This window comes from Phoca vitulina, unplaced genomic scaffold, assembly GCF_004348235.1.
Source record: "Phoca vitulina isolate PV1807 unplaced genomic scaffold, GSC_HSeal_1.0 scaffold81, whole genome shotgun sequence".
NCBI lineage: Eukaryota > Metazoa > Chordata > Mammalia > Carnivora > Phocidae > Phoca > Phoca vitulina.
The window spans coordinates 5,324,759-5,350,726 of NW_022589784.1; the positions used below are offsets into that span (position 1 = coordinate 5,324,759).

At 57.1% G+C, this 25,968-nt stretch overlaps 2 protein-coding genes across 2 annotated transcripts; both read right to left on the bottom strand.

Annotated features, from left to right (window-relative positions):
* Nucleotides 1-1,115: 1,115 nt before the first annotated feature.
* RAB11B (RAB11B, member RAS oncogene family) lies at nucleotides 1,116-12,864 on the bottom strand. The gene is made up of 5 exons (XM_032394791.1): nucleotides 12,618-12,864; nucleotides 5,919-6,114; nucleotides 4,809-5,002; nucleotides 4,406-4,486; nucleotides 1,116-3,844 (listed from the first exon to the last, which is right to left on the bottom strand). Exons 1-5 carry the CDS (start codon nucleotides 12,655-12,657, stop codon nucleotides 3,699-3,701), a joined length of 657 nt encoding a protein of 218 aa, XP_032250682.1. The 5' UTR covers nucleotides 12,658-12,864; the 3' UTR covers nucleotides 1,116-3,698.
* Nucleotides 12,865-18,873: 6,009 nt separating this feature from the next.
* Nucleotides 18,874-24,968, bottom strand: ANGPTL4 (angiopoietin like 4). Its single transcript, XM_032394630.1, has 7 exons — nucleotides 24,423-24,968; nucleotides 24,155-24,265; nucleotides 23,916-24,033; nucleotides 21,638-21,751; nucleotides 21,187-21,282; nucleotides 20,817-21,098; nucleotides 18,874-20,104 (listed from the first exon to the last, which is right to left on the bottom strand). Exons 1-7 carry the CDS (start codon nucleotides 24,756-24,758, stop codon nucleotides 19,923-19,925), a joined length of 1,239 nt encoding a protein of 412 aa, XP_032250521.1. The 5' UTR covers nucleotides 24,759-24,968; the 3' UTR covers nucleotides 18,874-19,922.
* Between the last annotated feature and the right edge of the window lie 1,000 nt (nucleotides 24,969-25,968).

The following is a 25,968-nucleotide window of genomic DNA, read 5'->3' on the forward strand; positions in this document are numbered from 1 at the left end:
CCCCACATCAGGCTCCTTGCTCAGCAGGGAGCCTGCTTCTCCCTCTCCCTCTGCCTGCCACTCCCCCCCTCCCCGCTTGTGCTCTCTCTGTCAAATCAATAAATAAAATCTTAAAAAAAGAGAGAAATATTTAGAGGGGGAATATGTCCAGGATTTGCACACAGGAAGAGAATGGGGTGAAACCAGATTGGTTGAAGTTGGGTAGTGGGCTTATGGGAGTTAGACTATTCTCTCCACTTTTATTTTTTTTATTTTTATTTTTTTTATTTATTTGAGAGAGAGAGTGAGAGACAGAGAGCACGAGAGGGAGGAGGGTCAGAGGGAGAAGCAGACTCCCCGGCTGAGCAGGGAGCCCGATGTGGGACTCGATCCCGGGACTCCAGGATCATGACCTGAGCTGAAGGCAGTCGCTTAACCGACTGAGCCACCCAGGCGCCCTCCACTTTTATTTATTTTTTAAATATTTTATTTATTTGAGGGGCACCTGGGTGGCTCAGTTGTTAGGAGGCTGCCTTCGGCTCAGGTCATGATCCTAGGGTCCTGGGATCGAGCCCTGCATCGGGCTCCCTGCTCGGTGGGAAGCCTGCTTCTCCCTCTCCCACTCCCCCTGCTTGTGTTCCCTCTCTCGCTGTCTCTCTGTCAAATAAATAAATAAAATCTTAAAAAAAAAAAAATAAATGAAATCTTTAAAAAAAACAAAAACAAAAAAAAGATTTTATTTATTTGAGAGAGAGAGAGAGAACACAAGTGGCAGGGGGAGGAGCAGTGGGAGAGAGAGAAGCAGACTCCTCGCTGAGTAGGGAGCCCAACTTGGGACCCTGAGATCATGACCTGAGCCGAAGGCAGACGCTTAACCAACTGAGCCACCCAGGCGCCCCTCTCTCCACTTTTAAATGACATAATTTATTTAGGTTAACACAGTTTGTGGAAAAATTAAACACAGAGTCACCCTAGAACCCAGCGATTCCATCTCTGGCTATCTACCCAGAAGAACTGAAAGCAGGGACCCGAACACCTCTATCTGCACACCCGTGTTCACAGCAGCATGATCCACAATGGCCAGCAAGTGGAAGCGACCCAAATATCCATCGATGGATGAATGGATAAACAAGAAGTGGACTATCCATACAATGGACGATCATTCAGCCTTTTATTAAAAAGGAACTTCTAACACCTGCTACAACGTGGATGAACCTTGAAGACATTATACTAAGTGAAATAAGCCAGTCACAAAAGAACAAATACTGTAGGATTCCACTTATAGGTCCCTAGAGGAGTCAAATTCACAGACAGGAAGTAGATGGTGGGAGCCTGGGATGGGGCAGGGGGTGGGGAGATGGTGCTTCACGGGGACAGAGTCTCAGTTTTGCAAGATGAAGAGTTCTGGAGACGGACGGTGGGCATGGTTGCTCAACACTGAATATACTTAATGCCACTGAGCTGTACACAGAAAAGTGGTCAAGATGGCCAATTTAATGTTGTGTATTTTATCACCATTAAAAAAAAAAAAAAAAGACTTAAGAACAGTGCCTGGCACCGAGTGTACATGCTGGGCTTACTACATCACTGAAATCAGAGTAACTGAAACAGCATCGCTGGACTGGAACCCCCAAGGGGACAATGTCATCTCAGTCTCGTTCCCTGGTATGTGCCTCGGGCCCGGCCAGTCCATGGAGGCTCAGGAAAGATCTGATCTTTGGACTACCTGAAACCTTCCAGGGTGCCTCATTACTTCACCCAGCCTGCCTGAAGCCTCTGCCCACCCTCTGACCTCCCCACGCCCACCTTGCCCAAATCCAGATTCGGCACCCCCAGGGTCTGAGTGAATGGTCCCTGGAGTGTTTGTGGCCCCACCACATCTGCCGCTGTCCTGTTGCTGGCCTTGGCTCAGGACGCCCCCTGGCCTGGAGCACACACCCTGCCTCACTCCAACTCCCCTATGGGAACAGCCCCCTGTGGCTCAGGGCCCTTCTGGAAAGACTGCCTGGGTTTGCCCAGCTCTCCAGGCAGAGCGGCCAAAGCCTGGCATTGGGAGAAGCAGACCCCCGTCTCTGGTGGCTCTTCAAGGGGTCAAGGGCATAAGTGGCTTCAGCCAGAGGGTAGAGCTTCTAGAACAGCTGCAGGCACTCAGGTGAGACAGGAGTTACTGGGTCACATGGTCAGGGCAGGGATGGGGGTGGGAGGCGAGGGGGATAGCAACACTTCCACCATAGTGGCAAATGGCCCTCAGGCCAGGGGAGAAGCTGGATCCTGGGGAGAGGCAGAGGAACTCCAGGCCGCCTGCCTCCCCTCTGGCACCAGCGTCCTCCCACTGGGCCCTCCTTAAAGGGCAGCCTGGGATGGGGAGAGCTGGGGTGGCGCCCGTATCACCAACATCCCCTGGTCGAGTCCCTCTTGCGTGTCCTTGACGAGACCCCAGGGGAGGCGGAGGCCGTGGGCAGCAGACGGAAGCGAGGACAGTCCAACCCCAGGGCTGGGAATGGGGAGCAGCGGGCACAGGTCAGCCCCTGCTAGGAGGCACCCTCAGCTCCCGGGCCGAGAAGAAGTAGAGTACATCCCCCAGCCACAGGGGCAGCTTGGAGAGGGCACCCACCCCTCCCCCGCAGGCCAAGGCCCCCGTGGTCAGCTCGTGGGCCTCCGCACTGTCCCGGGTGGCGCTTGGCCCTGCTCTTCTAGCTCCCTGCGGGGCTGAGCCGGGCCGACGCAGCCCGCAGCGGGACGTGTGCCTCGCGAAGCCCTGGCCCAGCCGTGGCCGCCTGGCGGAGAGAATGAAGACAAAGGCGCAGCGGCAGGTTTCTGTACAGGAAGTCGGATTATACATTTTAGTAACGGGCGGAAGAAATGAGGCATCGGGGCAACAGTGCGGGGGCCACAGGGAGAATAAGAGGTCGAGAGCTGGGGTTTGGCGTCAATCTTACAAAGTGTATAAAGAATCTGTGTTTCTCTACAATAACAAAAAAACCAAAGGCTACAAGAGCGGTTGTATATACAAAACACGGAGATATTGCTTCACTTGCAAACAGGTTCCTGACCAGACGGGAGACAAGACAGAGAGGGGCCCAGGAAGGGGCTGGAGAGCGCGCTGCGTGCAAAAGGAGGGTGACGGGGGATCGGGGTCTTCTCCCAGCACAAATCTACAGGCAGGAGCTGGTCGCGCACGCACGGGAGAGGTCGAAGGCGTGTGCGGTGCCGGCTGTGCGTGGGGGGGCAAGGGGGCCGGGAGCCCAGAGTGTCCGCCTGCCCCGGCCCCCAGGCGCCTTGCTCTTCGAGCAGCAGCTCGGAAGGGGGTTCTGGGTGGGGCCTTGGGGGGGAGGGGGGTCAGTGGGGCCAACTGGCCACAGACGGAGGGAGGCCGTCGCTCCCTGGAGTCTGCCGTGGAAAACTGGAGAAGCCCGCTGGGCGCGCCCCTCCTCCTCGCCTCCGGCCGGCCCCGTGCAGCCTGCCACCCTCCCTGGCCCGCCGAGATGCACACTGGGACCCAAGAGCAGGCGCGGCGAGCCGGGCGCCTGGCTTTCCTCGAGCGGGGACAGCAGTTGCCACTCGACGACTCCTGTTCTTCCGGGGCCGCAGCCAGCCATGCGGAGCTCGATGGGAGGGGCGGAGAGGGCGGGGCAGGGGAGCGCAGCGCGGTGCGGGGCGGGGCGGGCGGAGGCCGAGGACGCGCACGCGCACGCGCGCGCGGGCGGGGCGCAGGGCGCTCACAGGTTCTGGCAGCACTGCAGCTTGTTGGGTTTCTGTCCGTCGGTGGTGGGCGGCACGCTGATGTCCACCACGTTGTTGCCGGGGGACTCATCGTGGGCTGCGCGGTCTGCGATCTGCTTCTGTGACACGATGCGGTAGATCTCTGCAGGTGGGGGAATGCGGGGTGACCCATCTGGACCTCAGTGTCCTCTGAGCCCAAGACCCCTCTCAAAGGCCCCCCTCTGTGCCCCGTGTGTCCCCCCCATCATGTCGGGGGGAATGACAGCAGGGGCTGGGCTCCTGGAGGCTCCCACCCGGTCACCAAGTGCTGGCTGGGTGCTCAGCGAGGGCGGGACCCGTGTCTGGTCACAGAGCTACCCCCCCCAGCCCCGCCTCTTCTCCTGTAAGATCAGAGGCCCCTCCTCCTCAGAATAAACGCCCAGGAGCCCAGGAGCCCAGGGGCCCTATGGCCCCGCGGCTGACCCAGCTGGCTGTTCTCGGGTGGGGCCACGGCAGAGGGGGTCTCTATGTCCTCAGGATCCGGCCTGATCCCAGGAAGCACGCCATGTCTGTCCTCATGTCCAGACCGGCTTTCGGGTTTCAAGAATAAAGCTTCAGGGACTGTGTTCTGGAGCAGGCAACCGGGGTGGCTGGTGCCCTTCCCAGGCCCACCCACAGTGGGCATGTTGGGGTTACCACGGCCCCAGCCAGGCCCAGTGACCACCTGTGAGGATGTTCTTGAAAGCTTCCTCGACGTTGGTGGAATCCAAGGCTGAGGTCTCAATGAAAGACAAGTTGTTCTTCTCTGGAACAAAAAGAGTATCGCCCAGGTGAGCAGTGGGGGTGGGGGGGAGGGCTACCCTGCATCCTCCCAGGGACCCTGCTTCCTTGCCCGCTTTCCTGGCCAAGAAATGAATGGTGGGAGCCAAAGAGACAGGACTGAAATGCCCACACCTCAGGAAGGGGAAGCTGGCAGGGGCCTGCCTTCCAGATGGTTCTCCGATGCCTCAGTCACAGTCCCACTTTCAGGAATGTGGCCCCCGGGGGAGGCCCGGGCAGGCAGCCCCGTGTGACACCCACACGCCCCACCCCCCCAGCCACACCTGCTCCGGCCCGGCACAACTCACCTGCAAAGGCACGAGCCTCGTCAGTGGGCACGGCCCGCAGGTGGCGCAGGTCACTCTTGTTGCCCACCAGCATGATGACGATGTTGCTGTCGGCGTGGTCCCGCAGCTCCTTCAGCCAGCGCTCCACGTTCTCGTAGGTCAGGTGCTTGGCGATGTCATACACGAGCAGCGCGCCCACGGCGCCGCGGTAGTACCTATGGGCGCAGTGCGTGAGCTACCCACAGGGGCTTCCCAGGCTCGGTGGGTAGCAGCTCCTCGGCCCCCACACACGGTGCAGGGGGCACAGAGCCTGCCCGAGGGGTGGCCACTGCGGCCTCGAGGGTGGGGTGTGTGTCCCCAAGTTCTGGCTCTGCTCCCCGGGTTCAGCTCAGGACTACGGGGCCAGAGCAAGGAGCTTGGGACCTGGGGTCAGCAGACCCTCACGGGGTCAGTCACAAAAGGGAAGAAGGAAAGGGCTGCTGCTGGGCAAAAGCCCCGATGCCCACCATGGCTTGGCCAGTCTGACCACCAAGGCAACTGACAGACACCCACCCACCCCGAGGGATTAGGGACATGAGAAGGTGACCAGGCCTCAGTGGAGGGAGTCCCGAGGGCACAAGTGACTGACTGGAAGTGGCGGGATGCTGGGAGGGTCTAGGGAGAGGCAGCCCCAGTGGGTCCTGGTAGCGGGGGCCCACAGGGAGGCAAGGGATGCCAGGCCTATGTGGGAGGACAGGGCGAGGGTGGGACAGGGTCTGAGCTGAAGCGCAGAGGGAAGCTGAGGGAAGACAGGCAGGGCAGGCGAGCAGGCAGGGCTGGGGAGCGGGCAGAGGGGCCCAGTCCAGGGTAACAACCCTCACGGTGCAGCCAGCGTCGGTGAAACCACAGTGCCTTAAGGGACAGGGACTCCAGGGCTCAGAGGAACCGTAGGACATGTCTACCCTAGGGTCACAGCATGGCCAGGACTGGGCACTGGTCTTCCCAACGGTCCCATAGCTCCTGGAGGTCCTGTCCCTCCATCCTGGGCCGAGGAGCTGCTGCCCACCGAGCCTGCCCACCTCCTGCCCACCCTTCTGGGCCCAGCGGCCCCACATGCATGGCTTCCTGCATCGCCCCGGCCCCGTCACTCACGCGGAGGTGATGGCACGGTAGCGCTCCTGGCCGGCAGTGTCCCAGATCTGCGCCTTGATGGTCTTGCCGTCCACCTGGATGCTGCGGGTGGCAAACTCCACGCCGATGGTGCTCTTGCTCTCCAGGTTGAACTCGTTGCGGGTGAAGCGTGATAGCAGGTTGCTCTTCCCCACGCCCGAGTCCCCAATGAGCACCACTTTGGGGGCAGGAGGGAGACAGGTGAGACTCGGCAGGCCGGCCTCCCCAAGCCAAGGCCCATACAGCACCCATGCCCACCTGCAGGACCACCAGCGGCACCCTGGGTGCTGCACAAACTTGAAAGCCAACATCAGAGCAGCGGGGCTGTCCTGGAGCCCGAGGCTCCACATCTGCTGGTGCAGAAGCAAGCACAGGCTCAGGGCTTCCGGAAACACAGCCGCTGTGGACAGTGCAACACCCCGCTGTCTCTGGTCCTTCAGAGCAGGGCTGCCCCAGTGCCGATGTACGCACCCAGACATCCCGGCGGGCAGGCAGAGTGGGGATCTATCAACCCCTGAACCTCCCCTGCAGCCTAGAGGCCAAGAAGGCTTCAGGGCTGGGCCACCTTGGGCGAGTCATTTAACCTCTCTGGGCTGCCTTTTCTGCAGAAGGGGGACTCGAGGAGAAAAGGCAGGATCAGAACTCCAGTAGCATCTAGCATGCTAAGGCAGGCAGGGAACAGTTATTGCTAGGTTCTTACCTACAAGGGTCTGTCTCTGGAGCTCTAAGTCACAGGAAATGAGAAGCCTCCCCCCCACGCCCACCCGCTCCTTCCTCATGGAGGGTTGCCGCAAGCAAACCCACATTCAGCCCCGGCATCGTCAGAGCTGGCTCATGCGGAACAGGAATGTGCCCTCTAGATGCATCTGCAAAGGCACAGAGCCTGCCACCCCGACGCCCCCAGAGTCAGCCCTTCCTGCAGAGACATCCAGAGCACAGAGTCCTCCTGAGCAGGGCAGGGCAGGCCCCTCCAGTCTCTCCCTGCATCCCTCTGCCCCAGCCAGAGAAGCACTGCCTCTAGGGGCCAAGGTGCCCCAGGCTCTGTGGTAGGGCCACGAGAGCTGGTCCAGGAAGAGTGTGAGCCCAAGATGCTGTCCTTAGACCCAGCGCACACTGGAGTCTCACGTCTGTGTCTGCACAGTGTGTGAGCTGCCCGTGTACGCGTGGGAATATGTGCGGCGGAGAAGAAACAACACACGGCTGTCTGACCAGACACCCCAGGCAGAAACCACATGGACCCCCACGTGTGGACCTTGGGCTCTGGCACCCAAGGGTGGGTCTGTCCAGTGGAAAGCCACGGGGGCTGTAGGTTTGGTCACCCAGAGCCCCAGTTAAGTTTTTCCTCGATGGAAAGTTGTATATGTGCATGGCCAAGTTCCCACGGCTTCTGACCACCTTCACTGCCCCACCTGGGGCCATACCGCCGGCACCTCTCCTGGGGTCCTTGTGGTTACTCTCGTAGCCAACCACCAGGCTGTTCTCCTGGAGGCCACCAGAGGGCGCCCGTGAGCACCTGAGTGGCTCCCACCGCCGCTCTGCCCACAGCCCTCCAGGGCTCCCACCTCCCAGAGGTAAAAGTCCAAACCCTCCCAGCGGCCCACAGAGCCTTGCACCACCTGCCCCATGCCCTCCCTGCCCTCCCTCTCTCCCCCTCGCCCACTCTGCTCCAGCCACAGGGGCCTCCTCACTGGAACTCGAAGCTAGACAGGGCCACGCTGCACTTTGCCTGGACATTCTTGCCCGGGTACCTGCCTGCCATCTGCCCTCCCCTCCTCGGTGTGGTCCCTCAGATGCCACTCGATCGAGGAGGCAGGCCCTCGCTGCCATCCTCTTAAAAGCCCACTCCCCTCCCCGCCTGCCTTTCCTCCACAGCTCCCCCCACCCAGGTTACCATCCTCAGGCCACAGAAGAGGAAAGGGCAGGTAAGGCAGCCCCCAGAAGACTAAGAACAAGAAGAATGTTTAATGAGTCTGTCCTAAGAAAGCCCTCGATGTGCACCACCTCACACAAGTCTCATGTAACCTTTACAAGAGGAAGCAGGAGAATGCCGAGCCCAAGGCACTGTGAGCGCATGCCTGTTTGCAGGCCTGCTCCTACCTCCCAACCCTGCTCACCAGACAGTGACTTGCCCAGGGCCACCTGGCTGGAAAGTGGTTTGTCAGGATCTGAACCCACGTCTCCTGCATCCAGAGCTAAGCTCAGGGATCTGGGTCCAGCCTCCTCCTCTCCCACCATCTGGGGCATCCTGACCCTCGGAGTAGTGGGTAAACTCCTGCTCATCCTTCAAAACCCCTCAAGTCAGGCCTCTCCTCTCCCCTCAAACCACCATGTGACCTGGCCTCCATGACCTGGGATAACAAGGCAGGTGTTCTCTTGACAATGTAGGTGCCCAACGGAAGACTGCGAGCCGACCTCGGAGAAGGTGGAAGAGGTGGAGATGGACAAGGGCCTGTGGCTCTCACCCACGCTGTGGAGCCCACCACGCACACCCCCAACCCCTCACCTCCTTCCCACGTGGCCACTGGGACCTGGCCAAGGCTGGAGAGGCTGGCTCACAATGCGTATGCCCTCGGGAATGGAACAGGAAATGAGCAGGAGGGTCCCTTCTGGGCTCTGCCCTGTATGGCCACCCCCATCCCCTCCCTCCCTTGCCAGCCTTGGCCCCCTCAACTCTGCCCTGGCCGAGCCAACAATCTCCTCAGCACCTCGGGCCAGGCCCAGCCCTGAAGGCTTTGTGATTGCGTTCTCAGGGCCATCCCAGGAGCAAATGTTCGTATTATCCTTCCCCTTGTGCAGCTGGGGGCCACTCGGCCCGGAGTGACCAAGTTCCTGGCCCAGGGTCACCCAGTGAGAAAGCGGAGGCCAGAGCAAGATGAGAGCCCCCAGCCACTGCACAGATGAACTGCCGGCCCGCCCCTGGCCCATGGTGCCTGATGCAGGGAGGTGGCCAGTGGGGCAGTGGCCAGGCTGGCCCCATGTGAGGGCTAGGAATGAGAACAGCATTGTCCAAGGCACAAGTGATCTGTTGTCTTGGGGAAATAAAGGGCCCTTGAGGACACAGCCCCTAGAATTTCCACAGAAGTCGGTGGCATCACTGGCTGGGAAACGGCCCCCCCGGACATGCCACTTGGCTGGCAGAGCAGGCAAGCCCAGTTGGCAAAAACAAAGAGCTGGCACCTCTTGAAGCCCTGGGTCCTCCGACCTGCCTCATGACAGTGTGGCACCCCTGGGGCCCGCACGCTGACACTCAGGTAGACTGTGGCCGTTTGGGGGGGGGTGCTGGCTCCCCTACTCCAGGCAGAGCAGGCCCCTGCTTCCCCCCCAACCCCAGGAAGCCAGCCCTGACCATCCCAGGCCCCAGAGACTGGCACTTGAGGGCAATCCTGCCACAGTTATATCCCGGGGAATCAGAGCGGAGGACAGATCGGGGCCCAAAGCCAGGGCACAGACAAGGCCACCATGGGCCAATGGGGGAAGATGGCATGCTCGGGTCCTTACCGGGGGGTCTGGTGGGGGCCCTGCCCAGGCTGGAGAGCAAGGAGGCTACCTCAGGAGCACTCAGCAGAGGAGGGCGAGCATGGGGCTAGCCTGTTCCCTGGGCGCTGGCTGCTACTCTCTCCTCACCCCCTTTCCCAAAAGGACTCATGGATGGCACAGGGGTGGACAAAGCCCAGGGAACAAGGTCCTGGGCTACCACAGCAGCTTCCCACTTCAACCCACATCCTCAGAGGCCAGGTGAGTGGCTGGGGGGCTCCAGGAAGTCCTTGGTGGCCCTTGGGGACATAGCTGCTCCCACTGTGGATCCCGCAGCCTGGTCCAAGCCAAGAGAGATCAGGGCAGCCCCCAGGGGCTGATCTGCAGGTTGGGAAAATGGCCCATAGCTGTCAGGATAAAATGTTAGCAGGCTGAACACAAGGATCTATCATTAGGTACAAATAAACAACCTTACTCCTGGGGGAAGGGGGAAAGCGCAGTGAGGAAAATAAACAGCACGTGGGGAAAACACCCAGGGGGATCTGCTGGCCTTGGTCTTGGGAGGTCAGGGGAGCCACCGTGTGATGTGGCGGCCAAACCAACCAAGGCAGTGGCGGGAGGGCTAAGCAGGGGGCAGTCAGCGTCCCAAGTGAGAAGTGTGGCGCCTCCGTGCCAAAGGAGGGGCCAGAAGGTGACTAAAGCCTGGGGGAGGCTGAGCACAGGGTTGGGGGCATGATGATCACTGCCCCTCCCCTCCTGAAGGGCCCCTCAGACTAGGTGATGGGGCTGGGGAGCCTCGAGGTAAGGAGTATGTGCCAGACCCACACAGTTTCCTTCTCCTGCTGGAGTGAAAAACGGAGTGGATTTCAAGAGAAATATGCAGAGATAATAGGGAGACCTCCAACAAGACACACGTGTGAACGTGAGGTCTCGGATGCCCGCGGTTTGGGAAATACTGACCTTGTGGGTTCAACTTTTACTCCTAACCCTGAATGACTCAGAAAAGTAGGCTGAGGGGGGAGGGCAGCGGGGCAGGCAGCCCCCACCCATACCCCCGCCCTGTGCCAGTTGCCGCCGAAGCCAGATCTGGGCTTCCAGGAAGAGGACTCTGGAGATGAGTCCCGGGAAGCACACAGTCGCTCCATTGCCCCTGACCCAGTAACTGGACTTCTGGGAACATACTTCAAGGAAATAACCCAAAGGGCAAAAGATGACTAGTGCAAACACTCGAGCTGGGTTATTTATAACAGCAAGCGGCTGAAAATAACAAGTGGGCAATGGCCCCAGAAGCTTGGAGGTTGACGACTGGGGTTAAGACCCCCTGCCCTGCAACCAGGACCTGGGGAGCAGAGGCCTCAGGGCCCCAGCCACAGCAGGATGGAGTCCCGTCCACCGGTGGCCAGTCCCTTTGGGGGACTGACAGAAGAGCTTCCCCTGCCTCTAACGTGAGACCCCAGGGCAAGTCGGCACCAGGACCTTGGCCTGATACCTGCTGACCACACGGCTTCACCTGCCAGTGACTTATGAGCCTGCACACAGCTCCCCGGGGCCCACGGTGCCACGTGACAACTCTGGGCCTCTGTGTGGGCACTCCCCCAGCCCAGAAGCCTTTCACCACATGGATATCCTAGGTAGGGAGTGCTCCACCCCGCTCTCCACATCCCCAAGGTCCCCAGGCTTCCGGCCCCAATGTGTGGGATGATAACACAGACACAACGGTCAGTGACGGACACGGACCGCACTCCCAGAGATAGCCAGGCTTCCCCAACGAGGGGACGATGTCAACCGCTGGTGTGGGAGGCAGACCCTCACACGGCAGGCAGCAGGACAAAGGTGCTTCATGCGGGCCCGGGGTTAGCTATCAAGGGCCACCATTGTCAGCCAGGGAGCTCAAAACAGACGGCCCCGGGCCTGGCCAAAGCCCAGGTTGGCACAGAAGGCACTGTGAAGCCAGTGACTCTTTTTTCTTTTTTTTTAAGATTTTGTTTTTAAGTAATCTCTACACCCAAAGTGGGGCTCGAACTTACAACCCACAGATCAAGCGTTGCATGCTAGACTGAGCCAGCCAGGCACCCCTAAAGCCAGGGACTTAGGTCAGTCCACACCCCCAGCGATGTGGAGGGAGTCTCCCCAGCTTGAGCGGCAGGGCGAGGGAGCTAGGCCGGCAGTGGCTGTCTGACCTGCCACGGCCGCACTTCTGGCTCCTAGAACCCTCTGTCCCTTGGGCAGGGACGATCCTCTAGCAGGTTGGCCGAAGGCCAGCCCATCGGTGCCCATGTGTTGGGGGAGGTGGTCTAACAGGCTTAGTCCCACATATACTCCTTAGGTGGTAAAGCCCAGAGCTGACCTGGGTTCAAATCCCGCTCCAACACTTTTCAAATGTGCCCTGTCTCTCTGGGTCTCAGTTTCCAGGTCCACAGAGAGAGGCTGGATACTATCGACGACCTCACAGGGTTGGGGTGAGCATTCCAATGAATTAGTGAAGTGCTTAGAGAAGGGCAGGTACTTTGGTGGTTCTATTAAGAGTTCTAAGAGTTCAAAGATAATAACTGGTGGTTACTGTTAACCACCAAGCCTGGGTCCAGCACACACAGTCCCCCCGCCAGGCGCCCCTTCCACGCAATTCTGGGTCAGCACCCCAATCCAGGGTCCCAAATCCAAGGTCTCCCCCCACACGCCTCATCCCCTCGCGTCCTCTGCCTTCCCAGGCACCACCCCCAGACATGACGCCGCCAATCAGGACCGGCTCCTCCCACTCCGTGAGAGAATCACCCCCACCTGCCCAGAGCCAGCCCATTTCTTGGACACGCCCTCTACGCCCTAGCCCCGCCTCTGATGGCCCCGCCCCCACCACGAATGGAGCTTTCCACCCAGCCGGCCCGCCAAATGCTGGGGAGGCCCCGCCCCCGGAGGCCCCGCCCCTAACGGCCTCTCCCACCGCTTGGGGCCCCACCCCCTCCGGGCCCCGGCCCCGCCTCGGCGCATCCAGGGCCCCCAGGCCTCTCTGGGACGCCCGCTCCGCACGGCCGCGCACTCCAGCCCAAAGCTGACCGAGCCCAAACTGCCCCGGCCTTCCCCGCTGCCTAACCCGCTGGGCCCCAAGTCCCGGACTCCGGCCTGGGCCTAGCGGCCTGGAGCGCAGCCTCAACCCGCCTGCCCGCCGCCTTGTCGCCGTGCGCTCGCCCGTCTCTGTCCCACAGACCGCACCTTTGAATAGATAGTCGTACTCGTCGTCCCTGGTCCCCATTGTCCTGGCGCTTCCGGCGGGATCGGCGACTCCGCAGCCCCACCACAAACACCCGACGGGGGCGGAGCCGGCGCCGCGGAGAGCGGCGGCTGGATGACCAATCAGAGGTGGGTGGCGTAGCGACCGGCACCCAGGGCAGCCAATCACAGGCAGAAGCAGAGCCTCAAGGGTGGGCGCCTCCTGGGATCCACCCTCCTCGCCTTCGGTCTCCTGGAGAAAGGCGGAAGGAATGCGGACCTTTCTGAAGTGACGGCTGCATCAGCCTATCAGAGGTGGGCTCTCGAAGGCGGGGCGGAAGACTGTAAGAATGAAACAGATTGATGGAACGAGTAACCAATGAGAGGCTTGATTCAGACGGTCCGGGAGTACCAGAGGACCTGTCCGGGAAGGGAAATGGGGCTACGTCCAGGTGATGTTACGCTAGCTAACGTCCCGATGACGTCATAGGTCAATGCGCGCGGCTCTGCTTCCCCCCCAACCCCGCCTCCTTCTGCCCTCCCCAGTAAATGACCGTTTCCGGGCCTCTGAGCGGGTTTTTGTTTTTTGTTTTCTCCCACCTGGGGGTTCCCTCTCGGTTCTTTGTTGGATTTCCATCGCTGTATTTGTGAGTCGTTAAGGTACCCCACTACCTCAGTTTCCTCCGCTACATGACGGGAGAAACTCACTTTGTGGAATCTTTGGAAGATAACTAGATCATCTCGAGACCTAAAGACATACTAAATCAACCATCCACTTTCTGTCATTGAGGCTTTAACAAATATTTATAAAGTCCTTCCTGGACGTCAGACTCTCTCCAACGTGATCTCCCCTTCTCTATCCCCTTGCCCTGTTATATTCCACCTTCCTCCCCCGGAGGATTTACCACTACCTGATATTAGACTGTATTTCTGGGGGCGCCTGCCTGGCTCAGTCGGTGGAGTATGCGACCCTTATCTCAGGGGTTCGGGCCCCATTTGGGCGTAGAGCTAATTATATATATATATATATATATATATATATATATATATATATATGTATTTCTTGATCCATTAATTTCTCTAGTCCGCTGCCAACAGATTATCAGCCCCGTGAAGGCAAGGACTCTTGTCTGTCTCTGCTGGTGCTGTGTCCCCAGTGTTCAGTAAATATTTGATGAGTGACGAATAATGTAACCAGAGAGCTCTGTGGCAGTTATTTTACTATAATTATAATTATTATCATTGCCTCGTGGACCTCATCCCTGCATTGTCCAACAGGCATCCCAGACACTAATTTGGCCTCTTTTCCCATATCCACTCCTCCTGTGACTCCGTGTCCCCCACGCCACCCCGCACCTCAATCCTCCTCTCCTGCTCAGCTCACAGCCAAAGGTCATGGATTCCTCTCTCCTCATCCTTTAGTCCCCTGCTTCTTCCTGCCTCCTTTCCCTCAGTTGTCTTACTGTTTTCCTCCTCCCTTCTCAATTTCTGACCACTTCTCACCCCCACCACTGCCACCATCTCAGTCCTGGCCCCATCATCACTCCCTGGACCTGAGCTGTTGTCTATCCCCAGATCTCCCTGCTCTGCCCTCACCCCACACAGTCTGCAGTCAGAGGAGTCTTTTTTTTTTTTTTTTAGGTAAACTCTATGCCCAACATGAGACTCAAACTCACCACCCCGAGATCAAGAGTCACACGCTCCACCGACTGAGCCAGCCAGGAGCCCCAGAGGAGGCTTTTAAAACATAAGTCAGATTGTCCCGCTCACCTGTTCAAAAATCTTTCAGTTCTTCCTTTGTAAACATTTACTGAGCACCTACTAAGTACCAGGCAGTGCTCTAGGTGCTGGGGATGCAGCATTGAATAAGACAAAGTCCAAGCCCTCACACCTGGCATCTAATGGGGTCAGGCACACAAGAAGCCAGTAAACAATCTGCACAAGATAATTTCAGAATGGGAAGTGAGCAGTGAGGGGAATAACTTGGATTATGTGATGATGGTGGCGCTCCTTAGCTAGGGACCCAGGGAAGGCATCCTGGGGGAGGTGGCATTTGCACTGTTTGGGGGAGGGGAGGAGGTGGTGGGAACAGCATTTCAGGGGGACACAACAGCAAGTGAGAGAGACTCTGATGGATCTGAACAGCCGGGTAGCCATGGTGGCTGGAGAGTGGGGTCCAGGAGCCAAGAGATTGGACAAGTTGAAAAAAGCAAGACTGGAAGCCAGACCAGAGTGGACCCTCCAGGGCCTTGTCAGCACACTCCCAGGCAGTTGGCTTGAAGCCTTGCACATTCCCTTACAAATGCCCTCTCCCCCAACTCCCAGTTCACCATCCTAGCTTCCTGCCCAAATGCTGCAGCCAGGTGGGGCTATTAAATGGTTCCCCAGTGAGCTTTACTTCCTGCCAAGGTCACAAGCGCTCTCACTGTGTGCTCTTCCTGGAATGCCCCCCCCCCCCCCCGGTCTTCTTTGAAAACTGACTCAAAAGCCACCTCCACCCTGAAGCCTTTTCTCCAGGATAGTTCATAGTAATATTAGTAATGTTGACTAATGTTTTTATTGTGTGCTATGAGCCAGACACTGTTTGGAGTGCTTTTCATTTACTGCCACATGAACTCCTCACAGCACCAGGAGAACAGAAAGGGGTAGGGATGGGAGGGTGGGATACCAGAGGCTCCCCACCCCCCCATTTTCCAGATGCAGAAACTGAAGCCACAGAGCTTTAACAGACTATCTCTAGTCAACCGGGAGAATGATGTGGTTGAAGACTCCGACTCCAGAGTTGGGTGGGTCTGGATTCACATCCTGGCTCTCGTTTGGTTCCCAGCCCTAGTGGTTATTCTTTGTGTTGTTCCCCGGGATGGGAGAGGCTGTGATGACAGGAGATGCGACAGGGTTGGGGAGATAAGCTCTCTTGACAGAGTTTGAGGATCAAGAGGGCAGAGGTGAGGGAACCCCCTACTGCCCCAACCTCCATAGGCAGCACTTCCCACCAGTTCCAGCCACAGTGGGCTCAAGGGAGACTCTGCAAGCCTGCCTGGGATAGGATACCCCCAAACAAGGATTCTGGAGAATCCAGTCTGGCCTCTGGCTGAGGAGTTCATCACCCATACTCAGCCAGGGCCCCAGCGAAGTTACTGTGTCCCCAGCACCAACCAGGAAGAGCCACAGGACCAGAAAAGCACAGACTTTTCCTCTAGCAAAGGAGGCCCCCACCACTTCCCTAAGAACACTTAAAAAGCATATTGGAAAGATAGGTTTTCCTATTAAAACAGCAGCTGGGACCCAGGGCACACGCAGATGTTGTTTTTCCCAAACATGTGTCCTGGAGACAAGGCATCATATTATTCCAGACCACATGATATGAGTGGTAATTTTAGGCAGTGCATTAAATAGCACTGAACCACATGCTGAGAAAGTTGTACCCTTGTCCCATTTCTGACGTATTTTATTACCAAGGAGAGAGACTTACTCTTTCTTGCCCATACCTCTTTTTTTTTAAAGATTTTATTTATTTGTATGACAGAGAGAGACACAGCGAGAGAGGGAACACAAGCAGGGGGAGTGGGAGAGGGAGAGGCAGGCCTCCCGCGGAGCAGGGAGCCTGATGTGGGGCTCAATCCCAGGACCCCGGGACCATAACCTGAGCCGAAGGCAGACGCTTTACCGACTGAGCCACCCAGGTGCCCCTTGCTCATACCTCTTGAACAGTTTTCTCTCCCTCATCTCCCTTTCGTTTTTTAATTTTTAAAAAGATTTTATTTAATTATATGACATGGGGGTAGGGGGGGAGCATGAGCCAGGGGGAGAGGCAGAGGGAGAAGCAGACTCACCACTGAGCAGGGAGTCTGACGCGGGGCCCAATCCAGGAACCTGTGGTCATGACCTGAGCCGAAGGCAGATGCTCAACCAACTGAGCCACCCAAGCACCCCTCATTTTTTGAAAAAAGATTTATTTATTTGAGAGAGAGAGAGAGCAGGGAGGGGAAGGGGCAGAGGGAGAAAGAGAGAGACTTAAGCAGACTCCTCCATACTGAGTGCAGAGCCCAAAGTAGGGCTCGATCTCACCACCCCGAGATCACCATCTGAGCCAAAACCAAGAGTTGGATGCTTGACCGACTCTGCCACCTGGGTGCCCCCCCATCTCCCTTTCTATACAGAGCTCTGACTGAGAGCCTTCAGAAGGCAACAGGATCTGGCTAGAATTTTTCTTGCCATTTTATTCTGAAATTTTTTTTAACATTTAGAAAAATGAAAAGAATTTTATAGAAAATATCTAGATTTCACTATTAACATTTTATTTTATCACATATCCATCTCTCTAGCCACCCACCCAACGCTTTGATGAATTTCAAAGAAAGTTGAAAATTTGGAGGAATCTAGCATATAGCATGGTGATTATAGTTAGTACTTGAAAGTTGCTAAAAGAATAGAGATTAAATGTTCTCACCACAGAAAAGAAATAACTGTGATGTGATGGAAGTGACAGCTAACACTATGGGGGTAACCATTTCACAATATATACATGTATCAAATCAACACATCGTACACCTTAAACTGACACAATGTCATATGTCCGTTGTATCTCAATATAGCTGGAAAAAATAAAGTTGAAGACATCAGTCTACTTCCCCTCTAAACACTTCAGCATGCATATCATTAACCAGAGTTCAATATTTGTTTATGGCTCTTTTCTTTTTTTCCTTCTAAGGTGAAATTTACATACAATGAAATACAAATCTTAAGTGTGCATTTACAGAGACAAAGGCATATGGAGGAGTAACCCACCTCTATCAAGGTTCAGAACATCACCATCACTGGAGAAAGCTGCCTCATGCCCCTTCTCAGTCAATCCCACCCTTCTTGCGAGTGTGTCAACAGCTATTCATGTTTTTCCCCCACCCGAAGTGATGGCCTCATTTTGGACCATCAATTATAAGCCAACATATCTGTGATAAGGAGGGACTTTGAAGGTAAGCTTGGTGAGGGGAGGGTAGGAATCTTTTTGTTCACTAGAGTATGCCAAGCACTTAGTACAACGGCTTGGGATGTGGTAGGAGCTCAGTAAATATTAGTTGAATTTATAGATATATTTTCATGTCCAACTTAAAGGATAACTTATGCAGATGTGGTTAAAATGTGAAGAATTTACCCAAAACACTGCATGAATGTATATACTAGAGTTGGCTGTCCAGTACGGTGGTCATCACCCCCTGTGGTTATTGAGCTCATGAAATATGGCCCGTCCTGGGGCGCCTGGGTGGCTTGGTCCATTAAGCGTCTGCCTTCCTCTCCGGTCATGATCCCAGGGTCCTGGGACCGAGTCCTGCATTGGACTCCCTGCTCAGTGGGGAGCCTGCTTCTCTCTCTCCCTGCCACTCCCCCTGCTCATGCTCTCTGACAAATAAATAAAATCTTTAAAAAAATGTTAAAAAAGAAAAAGAAATATGGACAGTCCCAATTGAGATGTGCCCTAAGCATAAAACAAACACTGGGTTCCAAAGACTTAGTACAAAAAAAGCAGTGTATATGCTTTAATATAATACTAATATTAATATCCTGCATTAATACATTAATAACCTGTATGTCACTCACATGTTGAAATGGTAATATTTTGGTTATACTGGGTTTGATAAAAATACATTTATTTTATTTATTTATTTTTTGAGCAAGAGAAAGAGAGAGAAAGAGAACAAGCATGTGGGGGGATGGGGAGGGCAGAGGGAGAGGGATAGAGAGAACCCCAAGCAGGCACCATGCTCAGCGTGGAACCAACAAGGGGCTCAATCCCATGACCCTGAGATTATGACCTGAGCTGAACTCAAGAGCCAGGTGCTCAACCAACTGAGCTACTGAGCCACCCCGATAAAAATACATTTCTAAAATTCTTTTCATATGTTTCTTTTATTTTTTTTGGAGAGGGATGGAGGGAGGGGCAGAGAGAGAGAAAGAATCTTTTAGGCAGGCTCCATGCCCAGCTTGGCCCACTGTGGGGCTCGATTTTACAACCCTGAGATCATAACCTGAGCTGAAATCAAGAGTCTGACCCTTAACTGACTGAGCCACCCAGGTGCCCCTCTTTTTACCTTTTTTTTTTTTTTTTAAGATTTTATTCATTTATTTGACAGAGAGAGAGAGCACAAGCAGGGGGAGGGGCAGAGGGAGAGGGAGAAGCAGACTCCCTACTGAGCTAGGAGCCTGACTCAGGGATCAATCCCAGGACCCTCAGGATCATAACCTGAGCCGAAGGCAGATGCTTTACCCACTGAGCCACCCAAGCGCCCTGACTTTTTTTAACTTTTTTGGTGTGTGTATATTTATTTTTCCTTTTTGTTTAATGTGACTATTAGAAAAATAAAATAAAATTAAACATGTGACGCACATTATATTTCTATGAGATGTCCGGATGCTAAAAAGTTCACTGTGATTCATGTGTGTAAGTATGATCAAGAAGGGTTCTCATTGTCTCCATTATCTGCTTCCAGAAGGATTGAATGAGGGTTTCAGTTTTTTGAAAATAAAAATTGAGACACACATTGTGAAATCATGAAGGAAATTAAAATCAGTTGTCAGGTGGTAGGACTAACCAGTGTTGTCCTCAAAAGATCTGGGAGTGTTCACCCTCCACCCTGGGAACATATTTCTGTGGACTTTGAAACTGCCCACTCTTTTAAAAACAAACTGAAGAACAAAGAAGAATGAAATGTTCTGAGGTTGCTTTTATTGCAAGGATTCTGCAAGCTCCTCCCGGACACCACTGGCGCCGGCTCATCCCACAGCACCCACACACCAGAGCACTGTGAGGGTACTGGGGGCCCACGGGAGCCCTGGTCCCCCAGCCAGTCAATGTGACTGAATCCGCCATCGAGGGCTGGCCTGGCTGCCCCCAAATGGTCCCTCTCTGTCCCCGACACCTCAGGCGGGCAAGGAGTGGGTCTCAACGCCTCTCAGTCTCACGCTTCCAGGAGTCTGTGCCCTGCAGCTCTGTCCTCAGAGGCCATCACCTGCAGCCCCCCACTCGGAAAGGGGGGCATCTCCAGTTGTGAGCGTCTTCTCTGTCCATGAGGCTCCAGATGGCCCCTGTTTGGCATATGGAGGAGTAACCCACCTCTATCAAGGTTCAGAACATCACCATCACTGGAGAAAGCTGCCTCATGCCCCTTCTCAGTCAATCCCACCCTTCTTGCGAGTGTGTCAACAGCTATTCATATGTTTTGAGCCCCTGCCGAGGCCGGGAGTGGCCACATGCTGGGCCAGAGTCAGAGTCACTGTCCTCTACGAGCCTGGGACCAGGCCCCAGGGAGGAGGCTAGGAGGCTGCTTCAGTCTCTGTGGGCTGGATCAGCATTGTGGTGGCCTGCAGTGGGTAGTAACGGCCCCGCCAGGTCTTCCAGAAGATGCCCTTCTTACGCTGCTGCCGCTGGGGTGGGACGGAACGGAAGTACTGGCCGTTGAGGTTGGAATGGCTGCAGGTGCCAAACCACCAGCCACCTGCCGGGGTCGGAAAAAACAGAACCTGGTCAGGCTGGGGTCCCTGTGCCTCCGCTGGGACTGGGATGGGAAGGAGGCGAGGTGTCGGACTTTACAAACTTTAGAGGGGAAGATGTTTCTAGTGATTGTCACACTGCGTCCTGAAGAACCCCGGGCTGTGACAAAGGAGTCTCAGGGGCTCTGGGCCCCCTCCCCTCCCAGTAACTACAGCTTTCACGTCTGTGACTGTGGCACATTCCTTCTCTGTACCTGGCACATGGCGACTTTTATTAAAGACTTGATATGATCATCCTCTGGTTCATCAATTTATATTAGACTGGCCCAAATGAATTACTGGTTTTCCATCAGTTTTGACCCACCAAAAAGCAACCTCATAGACTTCACTTCACAGGGCCTAGGCTCTGCCTCGGATTTCATTAGAACAAAACAGGGTTTATCTTGGTGGCTTTGCCACATGCCAGCCCCTACAGCACAAATGTCATCTCGAAATAATCCTATGGAGTGGGCACTGTGCTTACACCCATTTTAAAGACAGGCAAACTGAAGGTGGGAGAGGGTAAGTCAGTTGCCCAAAGGCACACAGCAAGTAAGGAGAAAAGGAGGCAGAGAAGAGATGGAATTTGGCCTTGAAGGCGGACAGGGATGCAGAAAGGCGGGCAGGGGAGGTCTTGCCCTTGTGGTGCAAGGGAGGGAAGGGACAGAGCTTGCTCACCAGAGAGGCTCTTGGCACAGTTCTTGTCCCCACGGAGGTCGTGGTCCTGATCCCAAGTGGAGAAGGGCAGGGAGAGGCCACTGGGCGCAGCAGTGGTGGCCCCCAGTTCATTGGCCACGGGAGCTGTGAGCTGTAGGCTATAGGCCGTGTCCTCACCGCCCAGGTGGACAGGGAACTGCAATGACTCGGCATTGCCCTCCCAGTCCTGCAGCTGCACAGCGAGGCGGCTGCCACGGTCCCCCAGGATGCGGTGCACCTTCTCCAAGCCCAGCCAGAACTCACCTACCGGGGAGAGGCCAATCAGTGAGACAGACCCATCTCCAAGCCCCCTCCTTCCCCCAATGCCTCTGGCCCCACTGGAAACACCCACCTTGAGGGTCTCCAAAGCCAGCCTTGTAGGCTTCCCAGGGCTGGTTAAAGTCCACAGAGCCATCCCGGCGCCTCTGAATTACAGTCCAGCCTCCATCTGCCCAGAGAGGTGCAATGTCGTCAGGAGGACCCTTCTTGCAGGGGACCTGGACTCCTCATCTGACTCCCAAACCCCAAACTGCCTCCAGATCCGAAGAGGGCAATGTTCCTCTCATTCATCCCAGCAGGACTGGAGGAAGGTGGTCAAAGGTGGGCTGGCCAGTGGGCAAGGGGCTCAGCCTAGATCATTGTCCCGAGGACCCAGCAGGGAGGGAAGGGGCAGCAGAAATCTAGAGATCTCTGGGCCCACGGAACCTGGCTCAACCACGTGTGGTGGTGCGGAGCTGCATTTGATAGAAGAGGACAAGGCCCATGCATGATGCAGGGCTCCCCAGGGGGCCAGCAAATCCTACCTGAGGTCATCTTGCAGTTCACCAGGAAAGGCGGGGACCCCTGAGGCTGGATCTGGAACAGTCCACTTTGCCTCTCTCCATCGTCAAACAGCTCTTGGCAGTCCCTGGGCAGCCCTGAAGGGCAGAAAAAGAGAAGGGCGGGGAGATTGAGGCAGGAGGGTTCTCAGGAAACAGGCATGTTAGGGGCTGGGCAGTGGGTGACAGGAACATGAGGGGGCAATCCTGGGTTCACCAGGGCCCCCTCCTGGATGGCCCCTGTGCCATCCACCATCCTCCCACACCGCACTCCCACCTCCAGCCACACAGCCTTCCCTGCGCCACGCACGCTCCTGCCACAGGGACTTGGCACATGCCAGTCATGCTGCCCAGGACCCTCCTCCCTCAGACCTTTGTTGCCTCATTCTAAAGATCCCAGCTTCTGGAAGGGATACCTTCTTTCACTCCCAGACCAGGCCAGCCTCCCAAAAGGAGCACGGAGGACTTCCCGCTCCCAACACTGGGGGGTCATCTGGTGGTCTCTCTGCCACTGAATAAGGATTCCTTGGGGCCAGGGACAGAGTGGCTCTTTGCCCACAGTCTGGCACCAGTGCCCAGGCTGATCCTGGCCCACAGCAGGTGTTTAATAAAGACTGGAGGAATGAGTGAGTGAGAAGCTGGGCCAGAGTGGGGAAGGTGGGGGGAAGCTGAGCAGAAGTGGCTCTGCTTTGTCAGGCAGGGGATGCCGAGGGCCTGGATGGGGCTTGCAGGGACAGAGGCCCCCCCTGGGTCCCAGGAGGGGAAGGATTGATGAACCAAGGAGGAAAAGAAGGAGGGGAGGAGGGAGAGATGGCTTGGGCAGGTCCAGAGGCTGGGGAAGTCCCCGCCCCCAGCCCAGCCAGGAAAGTAGGGGAAAGGTTGCCCCAGGGAAGGGAAGTCCATACTGGGGCGAGGGGGGGCAGCTGGGGGGCTGGGAGTGGGCCCAGAGCGACTGGAGACATTTTCCGGCCCCTGGAGCAGCTCCCCTTTCCCCTACTTTCCTCTCTTCCAATCTGGACGGCACCCGGCCAAACCACCAATGTGGCTTCCATTAACACCAGCTGTTTGTCTCTCCAGCTCTGAACCTTCCCCTACTTGGCAGGGCTAGGCCCCGAGTCTGGGAGTCCCCAAACCCACGCACCCCCCACCCTCACATCCCCCAGCCCAGACCCATGCCTGCTGGCCTGTTCCAAGACCCCTCATCCCAGGGGGGAGGCTTGGGAGGGTGCACTGGACCCTTACTGGCTGGCACGGAGGAGGAGTGGGGGAGGGAAGTGGGGGGAGGGAGGGAGGAGGAGCCCTAAGACCAGAGGGCTGACAACCAGCAACCAGCCTCTGGTGTGAAGGAGGGAATCCGAACTCTCACCCAGTTGGCTGCACATGACCACTGATGCCAGGCTGGGGTGATGGGGTAGGGGGACTATGGGGAAGCCAACCGCATCTGGAGCCCTGAACTTAGTGGGGGGAACAGAGACACCAGGAGCTAGGAGCCTGTGTCAGACACACAGAGACATGCTGCGGGAGATTTGGGGCAATCTGGGATGCACAATAAAGGACCCAGAACGTGTGACAGTGGCAAAGGCCCATTCTCTTCAGGAATGGGGGAGTGGGAAGGGGGATAATCAGGGACTTTGGGACCAAGAGAGAGGTGAGGGACCAGGTGTGTGGGTCAGGAGCCCTGGATTTGTGAGAGATTCAAGAGTGAGTGGTATGTCTGGCCAGGGAGATGGGGGTTCCCTGCCTTCACCCCCCGTCCTAGATCTACACTCCAAGAGACCATGGGGCACCCAAGTTCAGAGCCCCCCTCCCAGGCAGCCCTCTCTCTTCACCCAATCAGAACTCCAAGATCCCTAGCTAGCACCCTCTTGTCCACCATTGTGCCCTCAGAGAAGGTTCCAACCTTCAGGAAGGTGTCCTTGCACTGCAACACCCCCTTCCCCACATTCCTGCAGCTCAAGTTCCTCTTGGATCCTCTTGCCCAAGCCCTGCTCCAGTTAGTGGCCAGCGAGGCTTTGGGGAGAGCCAATGGCTTGCCAGGAAGAAGGATGGGGTGGGCTAGCTGCTCAGGGGCAGGGATGAGGTGGGAGGTACTCCCATCAGCCCTTCACGGGAGAGACAAATGAGCCCACAGGAACCCAGAGCCAGGGTCTCTCTTCTTCCCAGTAAGGTGGACCGGACCAGGAGGGGAACAGGAATGGCAAGTGTGTGTGCGGTGGTTGGGGGGAGGGGATTGCCAGAGGGCAGCAAAGGACTGGACACTCACTGTGCAGGCGGCTGATGTTGTGAGCAGGGCCTACGAGCTGCGCTATCTTGGGTAGCCTCTTCTTCATGGCAGGCTTGGCCATCCCGTGGCCCAGGTGCTTGGCGGCCAGGAGGCCCACCTGGACAGGACAGGAGGAGGATATCAGGTCTGGCTGGCTCACGCTGCTTAACCTGGCTCTAAGTCCACAGCCACAGGTCGAGCTTCGACCTCCTGCCCCACCCCGGGCAAGCACCAGGCACCTGGCTTTGCAGATTCTGTATTTTCATGTGCTGCTTCTCCAGGTGCCGCTGCTGCTGGGCTACCTTGTGGAAGAGTTGCTCAATCCTGCTGTTCTGAGTCTTGAGCTGAGTCTGGGAGAGCGTGAAAACAGTGGGGAGGACCCGGCCTTGTACGGCAAGCCTCTCCACTGATGCACTTGTCCCTCCTTCCAGCTTTCCCTCCCAGGGAACCCCGGATGCATCCCCGTCCCGCCCACACTGTTTAGGGGAGAAGTAGGAGCACCAGTACCTGCAGACTGCGGAGGCTGTCGGGGGCAGCTGCGCCACTGGGAACCAGACCCTCGGGCGCGCGCGGGGGCGCGGCGGGCCTCCCAGAGTCCCCGCAGGCTGCCCCGCAGGCGCCCAGACGCCGCTCCAGCGCGCCCAGCTGTCCCCGGGTGCGCTCCACGTGCTCACGCAGCCCGTGGCCGAGCTGCAGGAGCCCGTGCGCCAGCACGTTCACCTCGTCCCAGGACGCGAAGCGCGGCGGCTCGGGAGGAGGCGCCGGGCGGCCCTGCGCGCTCAGCAGCCCGGCGGTGGCCGCACACAGCATCAGGGCTGCCGAAGCCGTCGGAGCACGGCGCATCCTTCCGGGGGTGGCCTGGACTCGGGGACTCGGGGACGCGGAGGCGCGGGGCGGACGCGGGGGCTCGAGATTCGAGGGCTGGAGACGCGGGGGCCCTGGCGGAGACTCAGTCGCGTGCAGAAGCCGCAAGGAAGCCTCGGAGCACAGCCTCCAGCCCTTTGGGCTTGGCTTGTCCCCGGGACGCCCCCTTTTATAAGGCCGGTGCGAGAGGGAAAGGGGAGCCTCGGAGGCGGGGCGCAGGGAGTGCCGGGGGCGGGGCGTGCGGCCGGGGGTGGGGTTCTGTGCTCTCGAGGCGGCCGGGTAGTTATGGGGGTGGGGGGTGCGCCTTGGGGGTGCAAAACTCTAGCTCCTCCCCACCAGGCCCTGGAGCGTCTTCCCTGCCGACCATGGAAGACGTGACTCTCCGCGGCCCCCTTCCAAGCGCTGGAATCCCAAGCCCTCTACGCCGCACTCGCCACGCTCAGCGGGGACTCACGGGGCTGGGGGTACTCCGGACCCCGCTCCCCAAATCAGAAGCTTCGGCAGCCCTGATGCTGTGTGAGGCCACCGCCGGGCTGCTGAGCGCGCAGGGCCGCCCGGCGCCTACTCCCGAGGCGGGGAGAGACGAATAAGCAAAGGCCCTGGTGCGCTGAGTCCAGCAAGGCCGGGCATGGAGCCCGGGACACCTCAAACACCCCCGCCTCCGGAGACTTCCCGGAGAACAGCCCAAGACGGGGCTGGACCCCTTGGGAGCCGTCTCTGGGCTCCCACCCTCCTTCCCGCTCAAGGATTCGTCACTGCAGATGTGTTTGTGGGATCGTCTGACTTCTCTCATCCCACTTCCCACAACTGAGTGCCCTAGGGATGGCCCCGGGTCTATCTTGTTCAGACTCCAGCTCGGGGCTCACTCTCCATGTCCACCCTCTACCCCAGGGTCTGCAGTGTCTTCAGTCTCGGCCTGTGTCACAGCAGACACATCGGAACAGCAAGAGCTGATACAGGAAAGAAGGGCTCCTCCTCCTCATTCATTCATTCATTCAACAAACAGTCCTCTGTTCTCCGTAGTAATTCCCAGGCTAGTGGAGAGAGTCCAACACTCAGCCTGGGGTAGGGGCAAGGCTGGGACAAAGGAAGAACTAAGTGAGGCTGTGGGGCTGGACCATGTTCGTTCCAAAAGTCTAAGCATTCATTCAACAAACTTTTTTTTTTAAGATTTATTTATTTATGTTGA